Here is a 24,146-nt window from a genome sequence, read left to right on the forward strand (position 1 = left end):
CGTAGATATGTGTGTGTGTACTTATGTGTGTATGTGTATCGCTGCAGTATTCACCGCCGACTCGAATTTACGGCGCGCCGAGACTGCACTTTGGGCGATTTATACTTCGGCGCTCGAACGACGGCGATACCTGCACGTCGACCGCTTTGAATTATGACAGAATCAGAGAGAGAGAAAGAGAGAGAATATGTTGTTCCTCGTAGTTTTGCCTGCGTTCGCGGATATAAATTTAAATGACGCTATTAACGTCTAATGAAGCGGACAAATTGGCACTGTTACCCCTTTAACATTTTGTACTGTTGTAATTAATTATTGGGTTAAATTTAATAAAACTTTTGTAAAAGATTTATAATATCTATATATTATATTTCATATTCTATATATTATATATTTAATATATTTAATACATTTAATATTTTTAATATATCTTATAAATATTATGTACATATTAATTTTTATAAAATATTTCGAAAAAAAGGAGATAGAGAAAGTAGTTCTAAAATCAATATAACGTATCTGATATAATATTATCAAGATACATAAAATGCACTTTGGAAAAATGTTTTCTCTATCTCGCGAAATATAGTAAATTGTCAATAACGACGAATTTTTTCACATATTTTATTTATGTATTTATGCATTACATATGAATAATTTCTTCTGCGTATTTTCCGATGTAATTCTGACATCATAGTTCGCAATTTAATTACTAAATGTTTTCCCAATCGGAAATAAAGTGATTAAAACTGCTGAAATACACTTAATGGAGGAAAATATATAAGAAACATAAATAATGTTGTACGTAATGAGATTGATCGGATTAAATCAGATTTTTTCTCTGTGCGAGGGAAAATAAATAATAAAAGCAAAAAAAAGAACGGGTTAACGAACACAAGGAAAAATAATTCAATTGTGCGATAATATCAGATAATTGGCTGACGTGAAAAGGTATTGTCTCGTTTAATTATTTTTATATACGACGATGGCATAGCAGTGGTGGTAATTAAAAAATCACTACGAGACGACATTACGACAATCTTTTCACGTGATAGAGATCCCCTCCTCCCGCTCCCCGCTCCCTCAGGCGAGAGATTGTGCAAAGGCAGAGTAGATTTCCATTACGGTTTCCAAGGCGAACTCTCAGAGGGAAAACGCGCTTTTGCAAGGAACAGAACGCTAACGGGAGTGTCGTTTTGCGTAATCATGTGAGCTTTTTCGCGAGACATTTTCTTGACCGCACACATCATGTGTAACTCACGAGCTGAATATGCCACGTGTCGATTTTGCAACTGCCGCCCGGCTCTCCTTTTTATACGATTTATATCCCGCTCCTTAATTACACCCGTGCGCCGGAATTACCGGACCGAGGCAGCGCGGATTAATTGGATTATCGACCGTCCTTGAATGTAATGCTTTTGCACAGGAAACAGGTTCGATGTTTCTCGTAAGAAGGGTTCTTTTGGGAGCTCGGTGTACCGGCGCGATTGCGCTAAAGTCGGGAAAAAGTCGCGATCAAAGTATCCAATAATCTTATCGCCTACTACGAAACTCGCTATGATTCCCAAAGAGACGGGAAAAAAATGTTTTCCGTTGAATTTTTATTCGCATATTTCGGATAAATTTGCTATAAAAATTCAGATTCGAGATACGGCGCGGTAAAGTCACGCATATAAAAGATTCGGTCATATGATAAGAAAGAAGCGCGTTTGAGAAACTGAGTAAATACGATATTGAGAAAATACGATGGCAGTAATAAACGAGATTTAAAAAGAAAAACGTAACAAATGCCTGAAAATGTTGCATATTCGGCCAATGCGGCGGTATACATATGTATACCGCATTGGCCGAATATGCAACATTTTCAGGCATTTATTGATGGCGGAACGAAAAGTTTTTATACACGTACACCGAGCTCTCTATTGTAATTTTGTAATTTTTTTTTCGTGTTTTCTTTCGACGCCAAAAAAAGCGAGAGAAAAAAAAATAAAATTGTTTCCTACTTTTTTTACATTATTTATGCGTTATTTATATTTTGTAACATGATAATTAATACTATGCAGTGTGTTACAGTAAACAGGCCCTAGCGTTTTTATCGCGGAATTAAATCAATCTTTTCTATTAAAACCGTCTCGGAAATCCGCGCGACTCGCCAACGAACAATGTTCTGAAAAGAATGCAATATATCTACATTTTATTAAAATTTCTCGAAAGTTATGAAGCTACTACGAATAATACGTAGTTAATCTCGCGTAATGAAAATTTTTACTTTACTTCGCCGACAAAATAATTGCAAGCGTTTATAAATCGGACATCTATCTGTAATTAGTTTACCACTTTCAAACAAACAAGCACATCAAGCTCACGCTAAAAAAGTGTAGAGTTAATTTAAATAAAAGTATACACACACACAAAAAGAAGGAGGGAGAAGAATAAGTTATTTCATGTTCTCTAAGTGTGAAATTATATTGTCCATATTTTGTTTAATCAGAACAATTCGTTTCATAATTATAGAAAAAATGTCAATTTATATCATTTTTGTATGCGCATCTATTTTCATACGCATTCCATGTCTCAAATATCTCTAAATTTTCCGCTTAGATCGTTTTTATACTAGATTGTATAACTCTGTTATATTTTTCTAAAATATAATATGATAAAATATTTTATAAAAGTAAATATTTTATAAAAATGATTACAAAGTATTGATGTTTAAATATTGTGTGTAGTATAATTATCATAAGTGACTTGATTCTTAAATATTTTTTGTCTCAAATCTGTTATTCTATTATCGTATCAATTTACCAAGCATTTAATTATAGTCATTCTAATTATATATATAATATAATTAGAATTATATATATATATATATATATATAATTATATATATCAGAATTATATTATATATATAATATAATCAGAAAATTATCTATATTTATATCTATAAATATCATTTATAAAATAAAATAAATGTATATATGTAGAGAAACAGACACACATATACTATATACTAAAGTTAAAAAAAATTTATATATATATATATATATATGTATGTATGTATATACAGGCTGCCTATTTTAATTTACAATTTAGACACCATAATATCTCGAAAAAAACGCATCTTTAAAAAAAAAAATGTTTCAAATAAAAGTTGCAGGAGAGGAGAAAAGAAAATAGGAACATTAGTTTAATCTTGGGTATAGGTGCTAAGGTGCCATATAAAAGTCAACTTAGTTTTTTTAAATGGAGGATTATACTAATGAAGAATTATTTTACATAAATTATCAAATATATTGTAAAGTATCTATTTTTCCATTAGTTCGTTACTACTTCATATTTTTTCCTTAAAAACAATTATGTGTGTTCTTTATATCAATTTGTTTCTCTTATTATTTTATACATAAAAGTATTCAGGTAAAATAATCGAAAAATAAATATTTTACGAAATATTTTATAGTTTATCTCAAAATTATGTCTCAATTTAAACTATAAGATATCTCGTAATCTATTCAATTTTTGGCTATGCTATGTAACATTTTTACACAGAATATTGTGAGGAAACGATTTATATAAATAAAGTATAGATAAATATAGTTCTATTTTTAAAAAATAGGTTGACTTTCACATAGTCTTGGAACATTCTAATATTCTTATCTTTTTCCCCCTTTCAAACTTTACAACTTTTATTTTAAACATTTTTCCCATAAACACCATATTTTCGAATTATGAACGTATGAGTGTTAAAGTGGAACACTCTGTATATATATATATATAGATGTACGTACGTACGTACGTATGTATGTATGTACATAACCTTCGAGTAATAACAATATTCCATAGCTTTTGCTTTTTTATCTATCTGATAGTTTACGTAAATAATTTTAACGGAAAAAATCATTGCCAATTTCTTGTGAAAAATATTTTACACAAAATTGGCAGCTTTTAATATGTGCGTTTATTATAATATTTCACTCTTTCTGTAATCTTTTCACAAATGATGAGATTATTAACAGTGAATAAGCTATTAATCGTAAAACTTGCTAGACAAATTTCGATCGTGTATCAATATTTACATTTATACAAAGAATCATATATACGTTTTTTTATGATCTTTCTCTGTTTCTTTTATCCGTTTCTATATTTTTCGTCGAAATCATTTCATTTGATTTTAGTCGTATACAATCTGTGATACAAAATGGATATCATGCTAAGAAACAAAACGGTATCCTATATTTGGGCGTATTTTACAAAAGACATTAATAATGAGGAGAGCAAGTGCAAAATTTGTAGCAAAGTTTATACTTTAAAAAAGGAATACAAGAATATAAGAACTCATATAAGAGACATACATAATTTTGTTCCCTCGAATAGTACAGAAAAATGGCCTTATTCTATAATACAAAAGCATCAAACAAAATGTGATATTTGTAATAAGAGGTATAATATCGGTTATTATGAAACGGATTCCATGAAACTCCACTTAAACAAGGTGCATAATATAAAGATAGAAAATCAAAACTGGAAGTTACATGACAATTACACTATACCAAATGAAATAATGGAGTGCATATATTGCAACGTAAGCTTTCAAAATGATGTTAAACATAACTGTTCCAGTGCAATAAAACATTTAATCGATGTTCATCAAATCGCTCGAAAACCTTTGGTATTTAGTTCTACAAGGTAAGATTAATGACAATAATCTGAATATTACTACTTTATCTCTTCTGAATCATTTATATACTTTTGTGTAACATATGTAAAATTATACATAATAAAATCGTAAAATTTAGATATTTAACATGTTTATCATAAAGATTATGTATATTTGAATAAATTTCTTTTTAAAATTTACATATACACATATGTGTATATATATATATATATATATATATATATATATATTTATATTTAGATATGATTGGGTTACAATCTAAATAGTTTATTTAATTCTTGATATAAATACTAAAGATGTTGTTATATCAAGCAACTATCAGTCAATCTATAATTCGGATGGCAACAATTTTTTTCTATCTTGATAGAAATGCTGAAGATGTTGCTGTATCAAGTGGATGTCAACAGCCAATATATAGTTGGAACCCCTATGGAATCAGTTCTTTAGGTTTTAGCACAAATGCTACATGTACTCTTACAACTAGCCACAACAATTTTTCATATCTTGACATAAATGCTGAAAATGTTGCTGTATCAAATGTCAATAGCCAATGTATAGTTTGCACTATAATGTAAGCAGTTCTTCTTCAAGTTCTAGCACAAATGCTATGGATACTTCTACAACGAGCTATCCTCAACAACCTATACACGATTATCCACTTGATAATTTACATCTTGAAATGATTGAAAATATTGAAAATATTGCAAATCAACCAATACACGATTGTAATCAATTAGATTATGAGGTCGATTATTGCGCGATCGAAGATATGTTAAAATGAATAAGAAAATAGAAGAATTAATGCTTTTTGTGGATGTGAGTAATTATTTACATTGCTCTTTGATGTAACATTAAGTATAATATTATATAGGATAATACAGCATTAAATATAACAACGTAATCTAAAATTATAATTGTAATGTAATCTAGAATTTTATGAATATTTGTTTATTACCTATTTAATACCGACAAAAATATAATTTTATTTATATTTTTCATATTATTTGTATATTTATAATTTGTTAAATATGTTATACATAACATTTCTCAAAAATTACATACATCATAATCTATTACTGATTTTGATACAGCATTAAACAATATATAACATAAAATTATAATTATAATGTATAATCTATAATTTTATGAACATATTTGTTTATTACCTATGTAATACCTATGAAATACGACAAACTTATAAATTTATTTATATTTTTCGTATCATTATCTATAATTTGTTGCATATGTTATATATAACATTTCTCAAATATTACATACATAATAAATCATAATATACTACTAATTTTGAAAATTATTTTTTAAACATATTGTATGAACGAAGTTATTTAAACAAATATTGGATTTTGATTGTATCTTCAATTTTTTGACGTAGGGGATGCATTAATAGTAATAAAAAAATTAATAATAAACAACTTATTCAATCTCTTCCCGAAATAAAACGATATTATTAAATATATTACATATAATATAACCTTTTAATTTATAATTATTCCAAGACATATAGATACACATAAATATATATATATATATATATATATATATATATATATATATATAATATTATATAACCTTCGATTAATATTCCACAACTCTCTTTTTCTTACGAACTTGACCTAGTTTATACAAATCATTTTAACAGAAAAAAATCGTTTAATTCTTTGTAAAAGATATCTTACATAAAAATGGTAGCTTTTCATATTTGCGTCTATTATAATATTAAATCGTTGCTCCTTGCGCTAATTGATATATTTTTTTAAAAACAACGCGTTTTTTATCAATTAATTCCTCTCATTATCCTATACCTAAAATTATTAAGAAAAATAATCGGAAAATAAATATTTTATGAGATATTTCATAATGTATGTAAACTTATATCAATTTAGAATATAAAATATCTCGTAAATTATTCAATTTTTGACTATGCTTTATAACATTTTACACAGAATATTGTGAGGAATCGATTTATATGGATAAATTAGTGCTTTTAAAAAAAAAATAGGTTGACTTTCACATAGTCTTAGAATTTCTAATATTCTTATTATTTTCCCCTTTCAAACTTTACAACTTTTATTTTAAACATTTTTCCCATAAACACCATATTTTCGAATTATGAACGTATGAGTGTTAAAGTAGAACACTCTATATGTATATATATATATATATATATATATATATATATATATATGTATAGAGTGTTCCATTTCAACACACACACACACACACACACACACACACACACACACACACACACACACACACACACACACACACACACACACACACACACACACACACACACACACATATATATATATAGAGAGAGAGAGAGAGAGAGAGAGAGAGTGTTCAATTTTAATATATATATATATATTTTTTATATATTAATATATATATATATATATATATATTATATATATATTTTTTTAAATATATATATATATATATATATATTTAATATATATATATATATATATATATATATGTATGTACGTACGTATGTATGTATGTATGTATGTATGTATGTATGTATGTATGTATGTATGTATGTATGTATGTATGTATGTACATAACCTTCGAGTAATAACAATATTCCATAGCTTTTGCTTTCTTATCTACCTGATAGTTTACGTAAATAATTTTAACGGAAAAAATCGTTGCCAATTCCTTGTAAAAGATATTTTACACAAAATTGGCAGCTTTTAATATTTGCGCTTATTATAATATTTCAATCCTTCCGTAATCTTTCTACAAATGACAAGATTATTAACAGCGAATAAGCTATTAATTGTCAAACTCGCTAGACAAATTTCAATCGTGTATCAATATTTACATTTATACAAAGAATCATATATACGTTTTTTCATGATCTTTCTCTGTTTCTTTTATCAGTTTCTATATTTTTCGTCGAAATGATTTCATTTAAATTTAGTCGTATACAATCTGTGATACAAAGTAGATATCATGTCAAAAATCAAAAACCAATCCTACATTTGGGCGTATTTTACAAAAGACATTAATAATGCAAAGAGCAAGTGCAAAATTTGTGGCAAAGTTTATAATTTACACATAGACTACAAGAATATAAAATATCATATACAGAAAAAACATAAAGGTTCTGTCCTCCCGAAAAGTATAGAACAATGGCCTTTTTCTATAATACAAAAGCAAATAGAATGTGATAATTGTGATCAGAAGTATAACATTTGCTATTGTACACCGTTTGTGACAAAAAGGCACTTAAAAAATGTGCATAATATAAATATAAAGGATCAAAACTGGTTAGAGCATTATCATTATTATTCAACAAATAATTTAATAAAGTGCACACATTGCGAAGTAACCTTTCAAAATGATATTAAACATAAGTATTTCAATGCAAAAAAACATTTAATCAATACTCATAAAATCACTGGAATATCTTTGGAATTTAGATCAACGGGGTAAGACTTATGACAATAACCTGAATATTATTATTTCATCTCTTTTGAATTATTTATATGTATTTTTGTGTAACATATGTAAAATTATACATAATAAAATCGTAAAATTTAGATATTTAACATGTTTATCATAAAGATTATGTATATTTGAATAAATTTTTTTTTTAAATTTACATATACACATATGTGTATATATATTTATATTTATATTTAGATATGATTGGGTTACAATCTAAATAGTTTATTTAATTGATATAAATACTAAAGATGTTGTTATATCAAGCAACTATCAGTCAATCTATAATTCGGATGGCAACAATTTTTTTCTATTTTGATAGAAATGTTAAAGATGTTGCTGTATCAAGCGAAAGTCAACAGCCAATGTATAGTTTGCACTATAATGTAAGCAGTTCTTCTTCAAGTTCTAGCACAAATGCTATGGATACTTCTACAACGAGCTATCCTCAACAACCTATACACGATTATCCACTTGATAATTTACATCTTGAAATGATTGAAAATATTGAAAATATTGCAAATCAACCAATACACGATTGTAATCAATTAGATTATGAGGTCGATTATTGCGCGATCGAAGATATGTTAAAATGAATAAGAAAATAGAAGAATTAATGCTTTTTGTGGATGTGAGTAATTATTTACATTGCTCTTTGATGTAACATTAAGTATAATATTATATAGGATAATACAGCATTAAATATAACAACGTAATCTAAAATTATAATTGTAATGTAATCTAGAATTTTATGAATATTTGTTTATTACCTATTTAATACCGACAAAGATATAATTTTATTTATATTTTTCATATTATTTGTATATTTATAATTTGTTAAATATGTTATACATAACATTTCTCAAAAATTACATACATCATAATCTATTACTGATTTTGATACAGCATTAAACAATATATAACATAAAATTATAATTATAATGTATAATCTATAATTTTATGAACATATTTGTTTATTACCTATATATGAAATACATGACAAACTTATAAATTTATTTATATTTTTCGTATCATTATCTATAATTTGTTGCATATGTTATATATAACATTTCTCAAATATTACATACATAATAAATCATAATCTACTACTAATTTTGAAAATTATTTTTTAAACATATTGTATGAACGAAGTTATTTAAACAGATATTGGATTTTGATTGTATCTTCAATTTTTTGACGTGTGTGATGCATTAATAGTAATAAAATAATTAATAATAAACAATTTATTCAATCTCTTCCCGAAATAAAACGATATTATTAAATATATTACATATAATATAACCTTTTAATTTATAATTATTCCAAGACATATGGATACACATAAATATATATATATATATATATATATATATATATATATACAGGGTGGGCCATTTTAAGTGATCCACTCAAATATTTCGGAAAATAATGAAAAATCAAAAAAATGTTTCAGATAAAAGTTGTATGGCTTGAAGAGGGCCATCAGATAGTGGCAATGATTTGACCTTGGAGAGTCATTTGAAGATGACGTAAAGGTAATCTTCAATTTCTTAAATGGAACTCCCTATTTTTTATTACATATTCGTGTAGCTTATCTCAAGAGCTTTCCAAAATACTATAATAAAGTATTTCTTCATTGAGTACTTTTCGAGTTATGAGGCTTGAAATCATTTCTTAATTTTGTATAAACCGTAAAATATCTAGTAAAATATTCATTTTTCGATTATCTTGCTTTAATACTTTTATGTACAAAATAATGAGAGAAATCAATTGGTGTAAAAAAACACATAGTTGTTTCAAAGAAAAAATATGTAATTGTTAATTGCAAATTACATATTTTTTCTTAAAAATAACTATGTGTCTTCAAATGACTCTCCAAGGTCAAATCATTGCCACTATCTGATGGCCCCCTTCAAGCCATACAACTTTTATCTGAAACATTTTTTTGATTTTTCATTATTTTCCGAAATATTTGAGTGGATCACTTAAAATGGCCCACCCTGTATATATATATATATATATATATATATATATATATATATAATATTACATAGCCTTCAATTAATATTCTGCAACTCTGTTTTTCTTATGAACCTAGTTTATACAAATCATTTTAACAGAAAAAAATCGTTTAATTGTTTATAAAAGATATCTTATATATTCTTATAATTCTTGATATAAATACTAAAGATGTTGTTATATCAAGCAACTATCAGTCAATCTATAATTAGGATGGCAACAATTTTTTCTATCTTGATAGAAATGCCGAAAATGTTGCTGTATCAAGCGAATATCAACAGTCAACGTATAGTTTGGATTATAATGGTTCTAGCACAAATGCTATAGATACTTGTACAACGAACGATCAAGAACCATTACACGATTGTTATTACTCTGATAATCCTATCTGTAATCTTGAAAATACTGAATCAAATAGTTCTCTGTCTCCTTCTGAATATCTATATTATATTTGCGAGATCGAGGAGATGTTAAATAAAATTGAATAAGAAAATAGAAGAATTAATTAAAAAGGTTGTCGATCTTTGTCTTTGGAGATGTTGAGTTGTCTCCATTCGTCTCCGGTTCGTCAATGATTTCGATGCCTGGAAGCATCGTCAAAATAATGAGATACCGAAGCATTTATTATTACTTTAGACGGCACACTTTGTAATTGATTCCGATATAAAAACCTTTTATTATTTTTATCACATCATCACATTTGCGCTGAAAAATAAGGTTCGCAAACTTTTGTTTGTAATTTGTTCCATACTTACTTGATTATATAATAAACTCTTATAACTGCGTTATAAGATCGACACTTGACTCGTATTGCCATTAAAACTGATTTGTTTAGTTTTATATTTTGAGTCTTATATTTTTTCATTAGAAGAATTAATGCTTTTTGTGGATGTGAGTAATTATTTACATTGCTTTTTGATGTAGCATTAAATATAATATTATATAGGATAATATGATGTAGCATTAAATATAATAATGTAACCTAAAATTATAATTGTAATGTAATCTAGAATTTTATGAATATATTTGTTTATTATCTATTTATCAATTACCGACAAAGATATAATTTTATATTTTATATTTTATATTTTATATTTATTATATATTTTATATTTATATTTTATATTATTATATTTTATATTTTTCATATTATTTGTATATTTATAATTTGTTAAATATGTTATACATAACATTTCTCATTTTATTTCCATTTTATTTCTAACATATTTAATTTTTTACGTGGAATATTGTGAGAAATCGATTTATATGGATAAATTAAGATATTTAAAAAAATTAAGTTAATCTTCATATCGCCTTAGTATTTACACTTAATGTCAAATTAATATTTCTACCTTCTTTTCTCCTTCAAACCCTACGACTTGTATTTTTGAAACACTTTTTAGCATTATTTTTGAGATATTATGATGCATTATTTTTAAAATATTACGATGTCTAAGTAGAGAATTATAAATTAAAATAGGACAATTTATATCTTTTTATATATCTATAAAATAATTATAATTATTTTATAATAATTATCATAGTTACAAATCTTTTTCGTGTAAATATCCTCGAGAGAGAATTTAAAACTTCTTATATAAAAATACAATATTCTTCCCATTCAATATCGTAAAAGAAAATTACATATAATATTCCTAGCTGTCCGTAACTTATGGTTACAGCCGGTTTAGAACCTTAATAATAAATCGTCCTGTGCGATTTTACTCGACGGAAACTTCGTTTAATTCCTTAATGCTATCTCGCGCTGAACCCCGGAAGTACAGCTGCTCGCACCGTGTTTCGATTCCCTCGCCGGAAATTCTCACGCGACACAACTAACAATATCAGAGAACGATCTCAAGCCCGGCAACTCGGTGTTTGCTTGTGCATAGGCTATTAGGCTAGACTGTCCGACGACTATTAGCGGCCACCGCGAGGAATTAATTAATCCTTTCATTAAAGCCGCTGCGGAAGACCACACGGATGCCGACTGCCTGATCGTGGTCGCAATGTCACACGGCGAGTCGGGTCTACTACATTCAACCGATAGTCTGTATCCAGTCGATATGCTGTGGACACCCTTCACCGGCGATCGATGCTCCACTTTGGCCGGGAAACCAAAGTTGTTCTTCATTCAGGTATATCTACCTCTGACAGATATTTATATATATATATATATATATATATATATATATACACACACACACACACACACATATAAATCGCGAATGAATCGTGGAAAATGCGCGAACAATGATGAGCCGCTCATTCAAAGAGAAGCAACTCTCCACTTTCGTTCATCCTCGAACGATCTCGTCCGATGATGGATCATCTCAAAGTGAATCGTCCAAGCGATGTTATATGCTGAGTAATTCGAGGGAGATTTATACAGATCGCGTGGAGGGTGATTTATGAGTTAATATAAGCTACTGTACAAGCTGGTGTTTGTTCAAGTTAATCGTACCCTTCAAATAGGCGCGGTTTCGTACTTGAATATCTCCTCCGGTAGTTCACTGCTGTCGATATCTCGCAAAATTCGAATCGCTTTATCCTTGTAAATATTTTTGTTCAAATTTATACTTGCAAAAATTATATTTATTATGATAATTGGGGAGATTCATGATAAGTGTGCCAAGGAACTTGAATATTTTTCATGCGACTCAAAGTCGTTTATCTACTTCGGATAAAGCGGAATCGTGTAGACTGATTTTTATGATTCTTGCATTGTCCGCGTTTACGTTTCGCGAAATTCCGGCCATATTTTAACGATATTGCCACTAGTGAAACGAGCGAGACGGAAGAGGAAGAGAGAAAAAAATAATTACGTTTTCCGGTTGGAAATTTTGATATACGATATTCTTGCGCGACGGATATAAATTCAGTTAGCCAGAAATGCAATTGCAGATCCTGCACGCTTAAAATATAACGATAAGAAAAATATCCATATCGGTTGTCCTGATCGGGAAAACAAAAACAATTATATTATGTTTTACGAAATGTACTATAGTATAGTAGAGAAACATATAGCAAACACTCTCGCTATTTATTTTATTCTTTTTTTTAAATGTCAACATGTTTTGATTAGAATTATAACAATTATAGCTACAATTGATTATACAGGGTGTTTCTTAATAAATGCAAAAAATTTTAAGAAATAATTCTTTGTCGAAAATTAAGGGGGCTTTTTCATATAAACATATACTCCTATATCCCTCCCTGTACATTTGCATTTGATGCAAAAATAAAAACCTAATTTTTATCTCCAAAAATGGGGATAAAAATTAGGTTTTTATTTTTTTCCCAAATTTGAAACAAGTTAAAGAAATGAAATTAGGTGGATATTTTCTAGTAAAAGGTTATTTATTAATATTTTTTCAGCTTCCCGTATTGTTATAAGGGAAACTAACAAATTTCCCCTATTCAATTTTTATTAGAACTTTTTAATGAGCTGGAATATGATCATCTAATAATATGCATTAAACAGATTGATTTATTTAGAAACGTTTTGATTTGTTTTATTTTTTCATAAAATCAGTAGTTTTCAAGAAAAAAATATATATATTATCGTGCTAAATAGCATAGGTTTCGAATTACGAGAAGTTAAATTTTAAAATAAAAATAAAATTAGAGTAAATATTGGGAAAATTGGAACAAAAGCAAAATTATAAAAAGCCTAAAAACCTAATTTTTACCCCCATTTTTGGAGGAGTGTAACAGGAAGGGATATAGGAATATATATATTTATATGAAAAATCTTCCTTAATTTTCGGTAAAAAATCATGCCCTAAAATTTTTCGCACTTATTAAGAAACACCTTATATTTAATACTTTTACTATATTTGTTACATTCTTCGACTATTTGAATGATATTTCGATAAGATTGCATTTCCTTGTCTCTCTGCAAATTATGTAAGAGATTTTTATAATCTATTATTACAATATTCATTCTCTATCGTATTTATCATCAATTTCTGCGCGCGGCAAACTTTTTCTTCTGAATTTCTCTAATTACGTGAGATGGGAATAGATGACATCGTAAAATAGATGATACGAAAATGGATGGCCGGTGCATAAAGAAAGTTAACTATAAATACAACGCTCTCGCTTCCTGCTCGCCGCGTCGCGTCGCAACGAGAATAGCGCAATTGCGGCGATCCGTAATCTGTGTGTCTCGAAAAGAAATGATTAAGTCGACGGTGTAGCCGCGCACATAATTCCAGTAACAATGCCGGGCTAGATCTAATTCTTTCTCGGCCGCGCAATCCTGCCCGGAGATCGTTTTCCATTTAGAGACACTTCCCATTTATCTGCCTCACGACGATCTCCGAGGGATTTGCGGACTCCTGCACATTAGTGCACCGTCGGGTTTTTAGCGGCCGCGGCCAATAAAATATGTGCATTCTGCAATGTAATGGAAGCTGTTCGCGCGCGCTCCAGGACGCCGCAGTAATTAAGATTACTCCCCCGCGAGCCCCCCTCCCGCCCTACTCCTCCCCCTCCCCCCCGCTCGCCCGCGTCACGCAGCCGGTCGAAAGGGAACGACGGCAAAAAACTGTTATTTGCATAATTCCCAAAGTAATGCACGCGTGCATCGCTTCGAGGATTTCGCGCCGCCGCGCCGGATGAATTAAAAAAATGGCGGCCGACAATTTGCGTCGCGCAATATTCCACGTATTTTTTGTTTTGTACACGTTTCTTTTTGTTGTTTTTCCCCGGTCCACGATTACATTTCCATCACGATCTTTTCCCGCATCGCGCGAGCTGTACATTTTTTTTTTTTTCCACGTCGCTCCCCGAATACACTGACAAATTTAATCGGACACATTCGGAAAAAAAAACACGCGTTCCTGCAGATACGTCATTATCGCGCGAGACAATTGTATATGCGCGCATACATATTCAAGTAAGGGAGGATACAAACAATTTCGCGTAATCTCGCTATGGTACATAAACTATAATTTTATACGGTCCCGTTTTTTCCCTGCCAATTTATTACCGATCGTTACATTTACAATTTCACAGTGAGAATTACACACAAATTTAATTATTAACTGCCGCAATAGAGATGAAGGATGACCGCGATAAAAATATTTCATACTTTATCGGAGAGGAAATTTTTCCGTTGTTTTTAAAATCAGAGAGAGAGAGAGAGAAGGAATTGAAAATTTAGACTTAAGATTACATCGTAGTTTTAGATCGTTAAAAATCTCCCATCGGTGTATCGAGCAATCGCAGAGATAGCAGCCTTCCGACAACGATTGTAATTTACTCTGCACGAAAGAAAAAGGATCGGAAAAAGCCAGCTAACTGGCCGGTTACCCTTTCGAAATTACCGCTTTCGTCCCAAATAGAGTCAGAGAATCGATGATCCCAAAGATAAAGTGCGACAAAGATAAACGAGCACGATAAAGTTAGCGTTCGATATGATTAGTAATTTAATCTCGTCTTCCAATGCGTTTGAAAAAAAAATATCCGCTTCAAAAATTTAAAAATCTAATAATTCACGTGACTCGATCGTGCATCTCTTAGAGACTCGTGCGAAAATATCGAGTAAAATATAGAAAAATAATACGTATTCTCTCGCAACATGCAAACATTTAATTAATTCACGTCTATGTAAACTCTGATATTTAATAAAAGACCAAGTGCAATAAAAATAACGAATACGATAAAGTTAGTATTTGTAACGATCGATGTGACTAGTAACTCTATCTCGTATCTTCAAACGCGTTCAAAAAAAAAGTCCATTTTGAAAACAAGATAAAATAATTCACACGACTCAATCATGCATCTCCTGGAGACTCGAAAATATCGAATAAAATGCAGAAAAAAAATACGCATTCTCTCGCAATATTTGCAGATACGATCGATCGTGACTAGTAATTTCATCTGGTGTCTTCCAATGCGTTTAAAAAAGAAACGTCCGCTTCGAAAATTTCAAAAAAATAATAATTCACATCATTCGATCGCGCATCGCTTAGAGAGCCGTGCGACGAAAAAAAAATACGTATTCTCTCGCAACATGCAGAAATTTAACTAATTCATGTCTATGTAAACGCTGTTATTTGTAATGAAGGGTAATTACATGCATCAATGATATATTCGATACCAAGTGAAATTTTAACGATGCAAATTATGCGAGGTTATCGTGATTTGCAAGCGACGTTGCAATTGAGCGGATGCAAATATCCGCTATATCCACGTATCAAAATCAGTGCCAATTTCTGACCACTTGAAAGCTGCGTGCAGTCACGATATCCTCCAATACGTGCATCCTATTCTTTGATAACTTGATATTTATATCTCTTCCGCACCGTCTTTCGTTAACGACGTTCTTGACATGCGTGTAATTGTCTCGTATGTTTCACTACTAATTTACCGGTTAAAAATCGGTTAAACTAATTTACCGGTTAAAAAATGTTCGAAAACGCGACTTTTATTGGTCATTAAACTCTTACAATTAATCTTTCGATACATCAAATGATCATTACGTGCTCCTCTTAAAAGTGAAAATAATTCCCGAGCTTTATCGAGAATACGAACGAGATCCGTTGGATTGTTTTGTTATCATTAATAGTAGTGTGAATTATTATTATTCATAATATGAAATGTATATATACGATGAATTTCTCTGCAATGTATAATATAATCAGAAATAAACCTCTTACGGAATTTACGTTTGAATATTGTGTTACGCAAAACAAAAGCTGCAGTTTTTCATGAGCAACATTCGTCCATGTACGTTACAAAAATTAATTGCGCGAATAAGGATTTATTAATGTTGCATTGTGTGTGATAGGGAAGGCAACGTAAAAAAAATATTAAAATCGATAAATCTATACAATTTGTTATGTTTGCCAATTATATTTGCATGTAGAGATCGAGTATTACCGGGCAAATATCGGGCAAAGTTAAACAATTGCAATAATCAGATTTCGTGTTTACGTAAATGTGCACGAATAAATTGATAACGGTTCGCATATCGATTTTTTGTAAATCGTAAGAATTTACAGCGCACAAAATTTAGAGCGTGTAAAAAATGTTAAAACCCAACAATTTGTCATATTTGCCAATTATGTTTGCGATTGCACGGGATTGAGTATTAGCGGCCAAATATCGGGCAGAGTTAAACAATTGTAATAACCAGATATCATATTTACGTGAATGTATACGAACAAGCTGATAACTCGCGTATCGATTTTTGGTAAAAATTTACAGCGCGTGAAATTTACAGCGCGTCGTATAAATAATCACTCGATTGAACTACGCGAAAATAAATATTGGGGAAATAAAATGGTCGAGGTACTCGCGGGATCCTTTAAATATTGACTCGTTAATCGCGACTCTATGACGCAAAGTTTTGCACACTTTGCACGCTTCGTTACCGCAATGTTTCAAATAATGTTCCAAATTGACGGCGGGAAAAAAGGCGCTTTGAAGTGTTTCAAACAAATCGCGGTGGATACGTTCTCGTGGAGAAAACCTCGTCGGAGAAAGCACGATCCCATGAATCTTTTATGCGCCGAGAAAATCTACTATCACGCGCGTTTTTCTTTCCCGCAGGCTTGCCGCGGGTCGCAACTGGACAAAGGGGTGAAAATTATTCATGAGACGGACAGCAAGAAGACCACGTACAGCATACCCGCCTATGCGGATATCATGGTTGCGTATTCTACTTATGACGGTACGTATATACGTGTAATACACAGGTATAATGGTGCATGTACGGAAGGAAGTATTTCGGAATATTCTTGATTGCATCAAAGTTTGAAGCAACTTTTTAATGGTTTGGAATTTTTGCAGGATTATATCCCACCGTTTTATTCTTTAAAAAGATCCCCTTTTAACGCTGCTTTTTATTCTTTTATTTCTACCTTGAAGTTGGAACGACAATTCTGAGACACTCTGTAGGTACGCGCGAACTAGATGTTGTCGCGTACAAGTAAGCTCCTTTATTCAAGACGGTGCCAGAGATAATGCAGGGAATCTGAATGAAAGAGACGCTTCTCCGAGAATAGTATAAAGCAGAATTATAGGAATGTCGGATATATGATGTCGGGGCTCTTGATTATTCGCGCGTGGATAATTCGGTTGGCGACTGTATGCTTCCCGACATGATTTTTTATTTAATTTACTGAAATAAGGAAAGCTTAAAGTATTAAAACTTGTTGGAATAAATAAAAGATTAAGCAATAAATATTAAAATTAAACGTTAATATTTTGTCATAGCTGCTTCTTATGTTGTAAAATAATAAATTCTTCGTGGAAATCATGAATAGAAGCATAAAGGAGTGTCGATAATATTAATCAAGACTATGATTGAAAAGAATAAAGCGACGATTACCGCTTGAACAAAGGCTACGTAAATAATGAAGGGCCTCGCATATGGCGTTCGTTAATGAGGATGTTTACTCAGATTTCAAGCCTTTAGGTAACCATCATTAGCACATATAACGCAGGCCTGCATTTGCAAGAATATATCAAATAATGTTGATAAATCAAAAATATCGTCAAATTTATTCGTGTATAAAACGGAAAATAATTCAAACTGTCAAATTCGTCAACATATCTAATAAAAAAATCTCTCCTCTAGCGGAATTTTGCTTCGAAAATCAACCAGATTTATTAGAAAATATTAATCCTCTATTTCATAAAAATATACAAAATTGTTCAAGATTCAAATAATTAAATTTTAATGTCAAAAAGTTATTCTTCGTTGAATCTTTGTTGAGATTCGCCAAGAAATCTATCTTCAAATTTGATACGTTACATCGTGAAGACACATCTTAAGCATATCTATCACGTATCATTTTCATTTTTATAATTCTTACCGCGCTTATTCACTGAGAGGCCTTTCCAAAACGGTTGCATAGCATTAGAAATCTCGGGGGATAATTGCATTGAAATCGCGTTTCAATGCATGCCAGTTTTCACACTCCGTCGAGCGTAAGATATCAGATATATTAACGAGATATGTATCCTCGATTTCTGAACAATAAACGGATATGGCGAATGCGAGTTAAGCGGTTCTTCTTGTACGCATCCGTTTCTACGTGTTTCTATAGCGTTTCGTAAGCTGCTTATTTCTGAATAATGCAGATTACGCGGACGCGTGATGCATAGATAATCTATGTCAATTTCTCAATTACACCCCCTCCCCCTCCCCCGACTAAAACTCGTTAATGAATGTAAACTAATGTAAACTAATATTATTTACAACACAATGCCAATCCCCCTTCCCAGCCGCGAAATTTCCAATTATTATACCAATTATTATGCGCTCTCCCTTCCTCCAAAGCCCGTTTGATGTTCGCTTCGCATAGTTTATAATTCGAACGCAATTCCAGGATTTCCAAAGACGAATTTTCGATTAAGTACGAAAAGAAGAGTAATCTCACGTACTAGATTTCAACAAGATCGAAGACGGTTACTTTCGAAATCATCCAATCAAGTGCGAAAAAAATGTCCGAAACGCGATTTGTTAAGCGAGTGTCGACGACAGTAGCGGCGTATAATGCTACGCGCACATTTTCACGCGATTTCCGCTTGCGTGCAAACATTTGACCTGTAGTTGCTAATGGAGTGCGAGAATTTGTGTTGACAGTGGTGCACGTCGATGGTACAACAGCCTGACATTCTCGAACGCGAGGACGTCAATCAGTCAGCTGATAAATCGATACATGCACGTAATACGCATACTAGAGAATCGAGCCACATCCAATGTATGCATATAATCCAAATATGATTACAACAACTCATTTTTCAAGATTTTATTTAAGATTTCCCCGCTCCGTTATCTTTATGTAGAATCGAGTTCCCTCCTCGCGAAGGTTATCGTGCGTACGAAAATTGCTTCAATATATAAGCAAATTTTTAAATAATCTCTCTCTCTATCTCTAAATTTTAAAAAAATTCTTAATTTAAAATTTATAAAATTTTAAATAATTCTAAATATATTAATGTTGTATTAAGATAAAATCGATTTAATAAAACAAATACTGCGTGAAACTATGATCTTTCTTCTTATTTGTTTTCTAATATTTTTGTACCGAAAGAAGAGATCTACATAAATTTAAAGCAAAGCTACAAGTGAATCTACAAGAAATAAATCCTTAATATATCTGAAACAATGAAATTTCTCAACGATTGCGTTCTCGAAACCACGCAGCTGTTGCTATATAAAATATGTAGAAAGCATTGTGCAATGAATCGAAATAAACCACGAATTGCTTTGCGAGCATATTTATGGTCTACGTTTCGATAGGAAAAAATTTTTAAGTTTTTGTAAAACATTGAAGTGAAATATAAAATGGTATCGATATTGACAATTTATTACTGCATTTATATTATTATTATTATTATTATTATTGTCACCAGTAAAAAAGATATTCAAATAAAAATGAGCTATCATGTTGAGATTATCTGAGATATCAATATGAAATAAATATCGTCATTTTTGCAGAGACAAGAACATCTCTCAAACTGGATACCCAAGCTCGTTCAAGCGGCTATTTTAATGCCATTCTATTTGTAGCCAAATTTCATGTGTATTTTTTTGCCTTTCTTTCATCACGATTCATGTGCAAAACAGCAAATCTCCCGTTTTTCTCTTCAATTTTATATCCTTTTCAATGTTATATTTATTAACTGGCCAACAAAAATATTGCAAATAAATCTGTTCTAAATCTCAATTAATTCTCTAGTCAATTTTTGCAATTATTTGTCAACCAAAAGGTGCGACTCATGTAATACAATTTATTACATTATTTATAGATTTACCGATAGATAAAATAGATTGATTTCGGTATAAAAAATATAATATATATTATACAAATAATTTTGTGTATTTTTAAATTGTTGAATACTATAGTAATATTTTTATGTTTATGTCTAAAGTAAGGAAAAAAGTGAGGAAATGATAAAAATCCATCTTAAGGAGTCGAAATAAGTCCTGTCGCTAATCATTAAAAAGGTTTATTCGCTTTAAAATTTCAATCATTTTTTCACGACTTGAGGCAAATAAAAATACTACTATTCAGCGATTTAAAAAAAAGATTACATGTAATACATAATTATATACTTTTTACATGTATATATGCATTATATATTATTTTAAAAATTAGACGTCGCAAGAGATGATCATAAACGCAACTTGGACGCGATAACTGTGCAAACTTTGCAAATCTGACGCAGATATTAACAATATGAATGAGTACGAAAGAAAAATATTGCAAATTGAGATTCGTCTAAATTCAGAATCGAATGGTGCGGACAATTGCAGTAGCGCTGATTTATTGCGAGCAGCAGCCCGGCAATTCGCGAATAAAGAAACAAAAGAACAAAAGGAATACAGGAACGCGGCAAACCAATGCAGGTTAGCAGATTGTTGGACAATTTGGAGAATTTCGCGTAGCAACAAAGCATACCGCGCCATGTGAATTGTGCGAAATTGAATTAATGAAAAATACCTGTCGATTGTCAACGAACTCCGTCAAAATTATCGCACTGATATCAAAGCACGTCGTATCGTATCTCAAACTTAATATAAAACCTTTTATATACTTTTTTTATACGATATACCTCTTCTACATGTGTTCATATCGTGTGATGTTAACGTAATAAACAAAAGCTATTAAAAGCATGTTTGTTCCATTAAATTCCATCATTTAATTTTAAATTAAATTTCAAAGTGTCGTAAAAGTCACTTCACGTACACAAAACACACATTCATATATCAAAATAACAACAATTTCGCTTTGAGGTCGGATTTAATATAACCATGAGAAGTAGTTTACTTCCGAAAATAAGCCGCAAAATTTATCTCAAAATTTACTATTGCCAACTTTGCTCGTGATATCCGCCGCACCAATTAAGAAATGTAAATAGAATTTGTGTATAATACATGTGTATTTTACGGAATGATATTTGCGGATATATATCCTATCCATCACACAAGCTCAATAAACAGAATTTATTTGCAAAACAGAAAATATATGCATACCTGATATAACAGTTCATGTAGCATTTCCTCTAATGCAATTTTATATCCGTCGTACAATCAGGACATGCCGATATTAACGGATTAATTTCCAGATTAAGTTGAGTACGAATAAATAAAATACGTAAAATAATTTTTCAACATACATATTTATTTCACAGAATGTAACGATTATTACGCATATATTACGCATAATTTTTTCTTTAAAATTTTTCGTTAAAATTTAAACATCAGATTTTAAAAAAAAGTGAAAAAAATTATGCGTTAATTTTATCCAGGATACGTACTAATATTACGTGATAGATTTATATAAAAATCTCTTTTTTTTCTTTTTTTTTTCAATATTAATAACTCCTGGTGTAAATCGGTAAATAATTTTAAAAATTATTTCAGAAAAATCGTCTTCGTCAGAAAAGTCACTTCTGTCTTTGATAACAATTACGCGATGATAAATGCACATGAATAATTCTCTCTAATCCCTCACAAGGAAGAAAATTACGTATTTATGTACACATATATGCGTGTTATTGTAATATACGTATGTGTTGTCCAACAGGAAGTACATATATTATTAATAATAATAGGGATAATACTCTCTGAATTTGCGAATAACTGGTCCGAGGCTAAAGGCATCGTTAATATACCATGTAGGAGATAAGGGCATAGTTAACATACCGATAACGATAGGAGGGGAGACGTGTATTTAACACTTTGCTATACGGGAACATACGGGAAATACATCATCAAGTACGTGTATGTCCGGTTAACATCAATTTTACATCGTTGCGCTCAAGATTCTCGCAAACTGCTGAAGTAATCGATAATTATACTTTGTAAGCGAGAGGTTACGTTGATTAAAAAATTGTTCTCGTCGATGCATTATCATGATATAAAAAGTTTACGTTCTTTTTTGCTTCTAATTGCAATTTTAACACTTGATATATATTTTTGGAATTTTCAAGTTTTTAATTAAATAATACTATTAAAGTAAAATCCGCTTATAATTGAGTGCGAAATAATATTTCCTTATCAAATTGGATATCTGAAAATTAATTAACACATTTTTATTTTCATCCATTTAATATGCTTAAATTTTAACAATAGTTGCCAGTTAGATTTTCACGTTGGAGAGGAGAGAATAGACTTTGTATATTAATAATAAAATTCACAAGGTGAAAATAACCGCGGCAAGAATCTAGCGCACGTTGTACACGCCATTTAAGGAGAACACGTTGTCAGAATATATCAAGAAATCGATTTCTCTTACATATTCTCGAATAGTAAGCAGATGCAAATATAGTTTTTGCCTATTCTAACAACGTGTTCTTCTTATAAGACACCTCGATCGTACAACTTACTGCCTTTAATGCTACGCGCAACGAATTTCGAATCGTTACAATATTTAATCTTGCTTGTAACTGTTCAATTATTACGATTTATAACAACAACGTGAGATGTATCGGAGTTTATTTATTACATCGTACAATTTAAGAGCGTCCTCGACCGAAGAATCGATGATGAAATGCGACTTAAGTAGCTTTCAACATCTTTGCGAGGAAATCAAATCGATAATAAAGAAGCGCGCTTAAAATTGATGATAAGCTTTTGGAGCAAAAGCAAGATAAAAGCGAAATAATTGAACCGTTTTCGATGCAGCAGAGTCCTGCACATCTCTAATGTATGCAAAGTAATCCTAGATCAGACAATCGAAGCTAGTGCAATTCCATTCTATACGTAATACACATGGAGAGGAAATACTCTGATCTGATCTGAACTAATAGATTGAACATTCATCAGTGGGGATGAGAGCGGATCTAAAGATAAAATGAGCAAGTAAGCGATATCAAAAATTATTATTCCTAGTGACCTATTTTAGGCGTCGCGCGTTTAATCCGCTTGGATTACGATTCGAACTGAAAATTTGAAACCTGTAATTATGTTTCCGCTCTGATGACTCTACATCGTTATCAAAACCGCTAT

At 30.5% G+C, this 24,146-nt stretch overlaps 2 protein-coding genes across 2 annotated transcripts in view; one reads left to right on the top strand and one right to left on the bottom strand.

The window, feature by feature from the left end:
• Window positions 1-24,146, bottom strand: part of LOC105254371 (alkaline phosphatase) — a 213,365-nt gene that overhangs the window by 70,501 nt on the left and 118,718 nt on the right. The gene's annotated exons all lie outside the window — the stretch shown is intronic.
• Window positions 1-24,146, top strand: part of LOC105250735 (caspase-1) — a 57,336-nt gene that overhangs the window by 29,246 nt on the left and 3,944 nt on the right. The window contains exons 4-5 of the mRNA XM_025409999.1: window positions 12,131-12,306; window positions 17,732-17,852. Coding sequence (XP_025265784.1) covers window positions 12,131-12,306; window positions 17,732-17,852 — 297 coding nt within the window. The remainder of the gene's footprint in view (window positions 1-12,130; window positions 12,307-17,731; window positions 17,853-24,146) is intronic.

Source organism: Camponotus floridanus, unplaced genomic scaffold (assembly GCF_003227725.1).
Source record: "Camponotus floridanus strain SB8 unplaced genomic scaffold, Cflo_v7.5 scaffold3, whole genome shotgun sequence".
In the NCBI taxonomy this organism is placed as follows: domain Eukaryota; kingdom Metazoa; phylum Arthropoda; class Insecta; order Hymenoptera; family Formicidae; genus Camponotus; species Camponotus floridanus.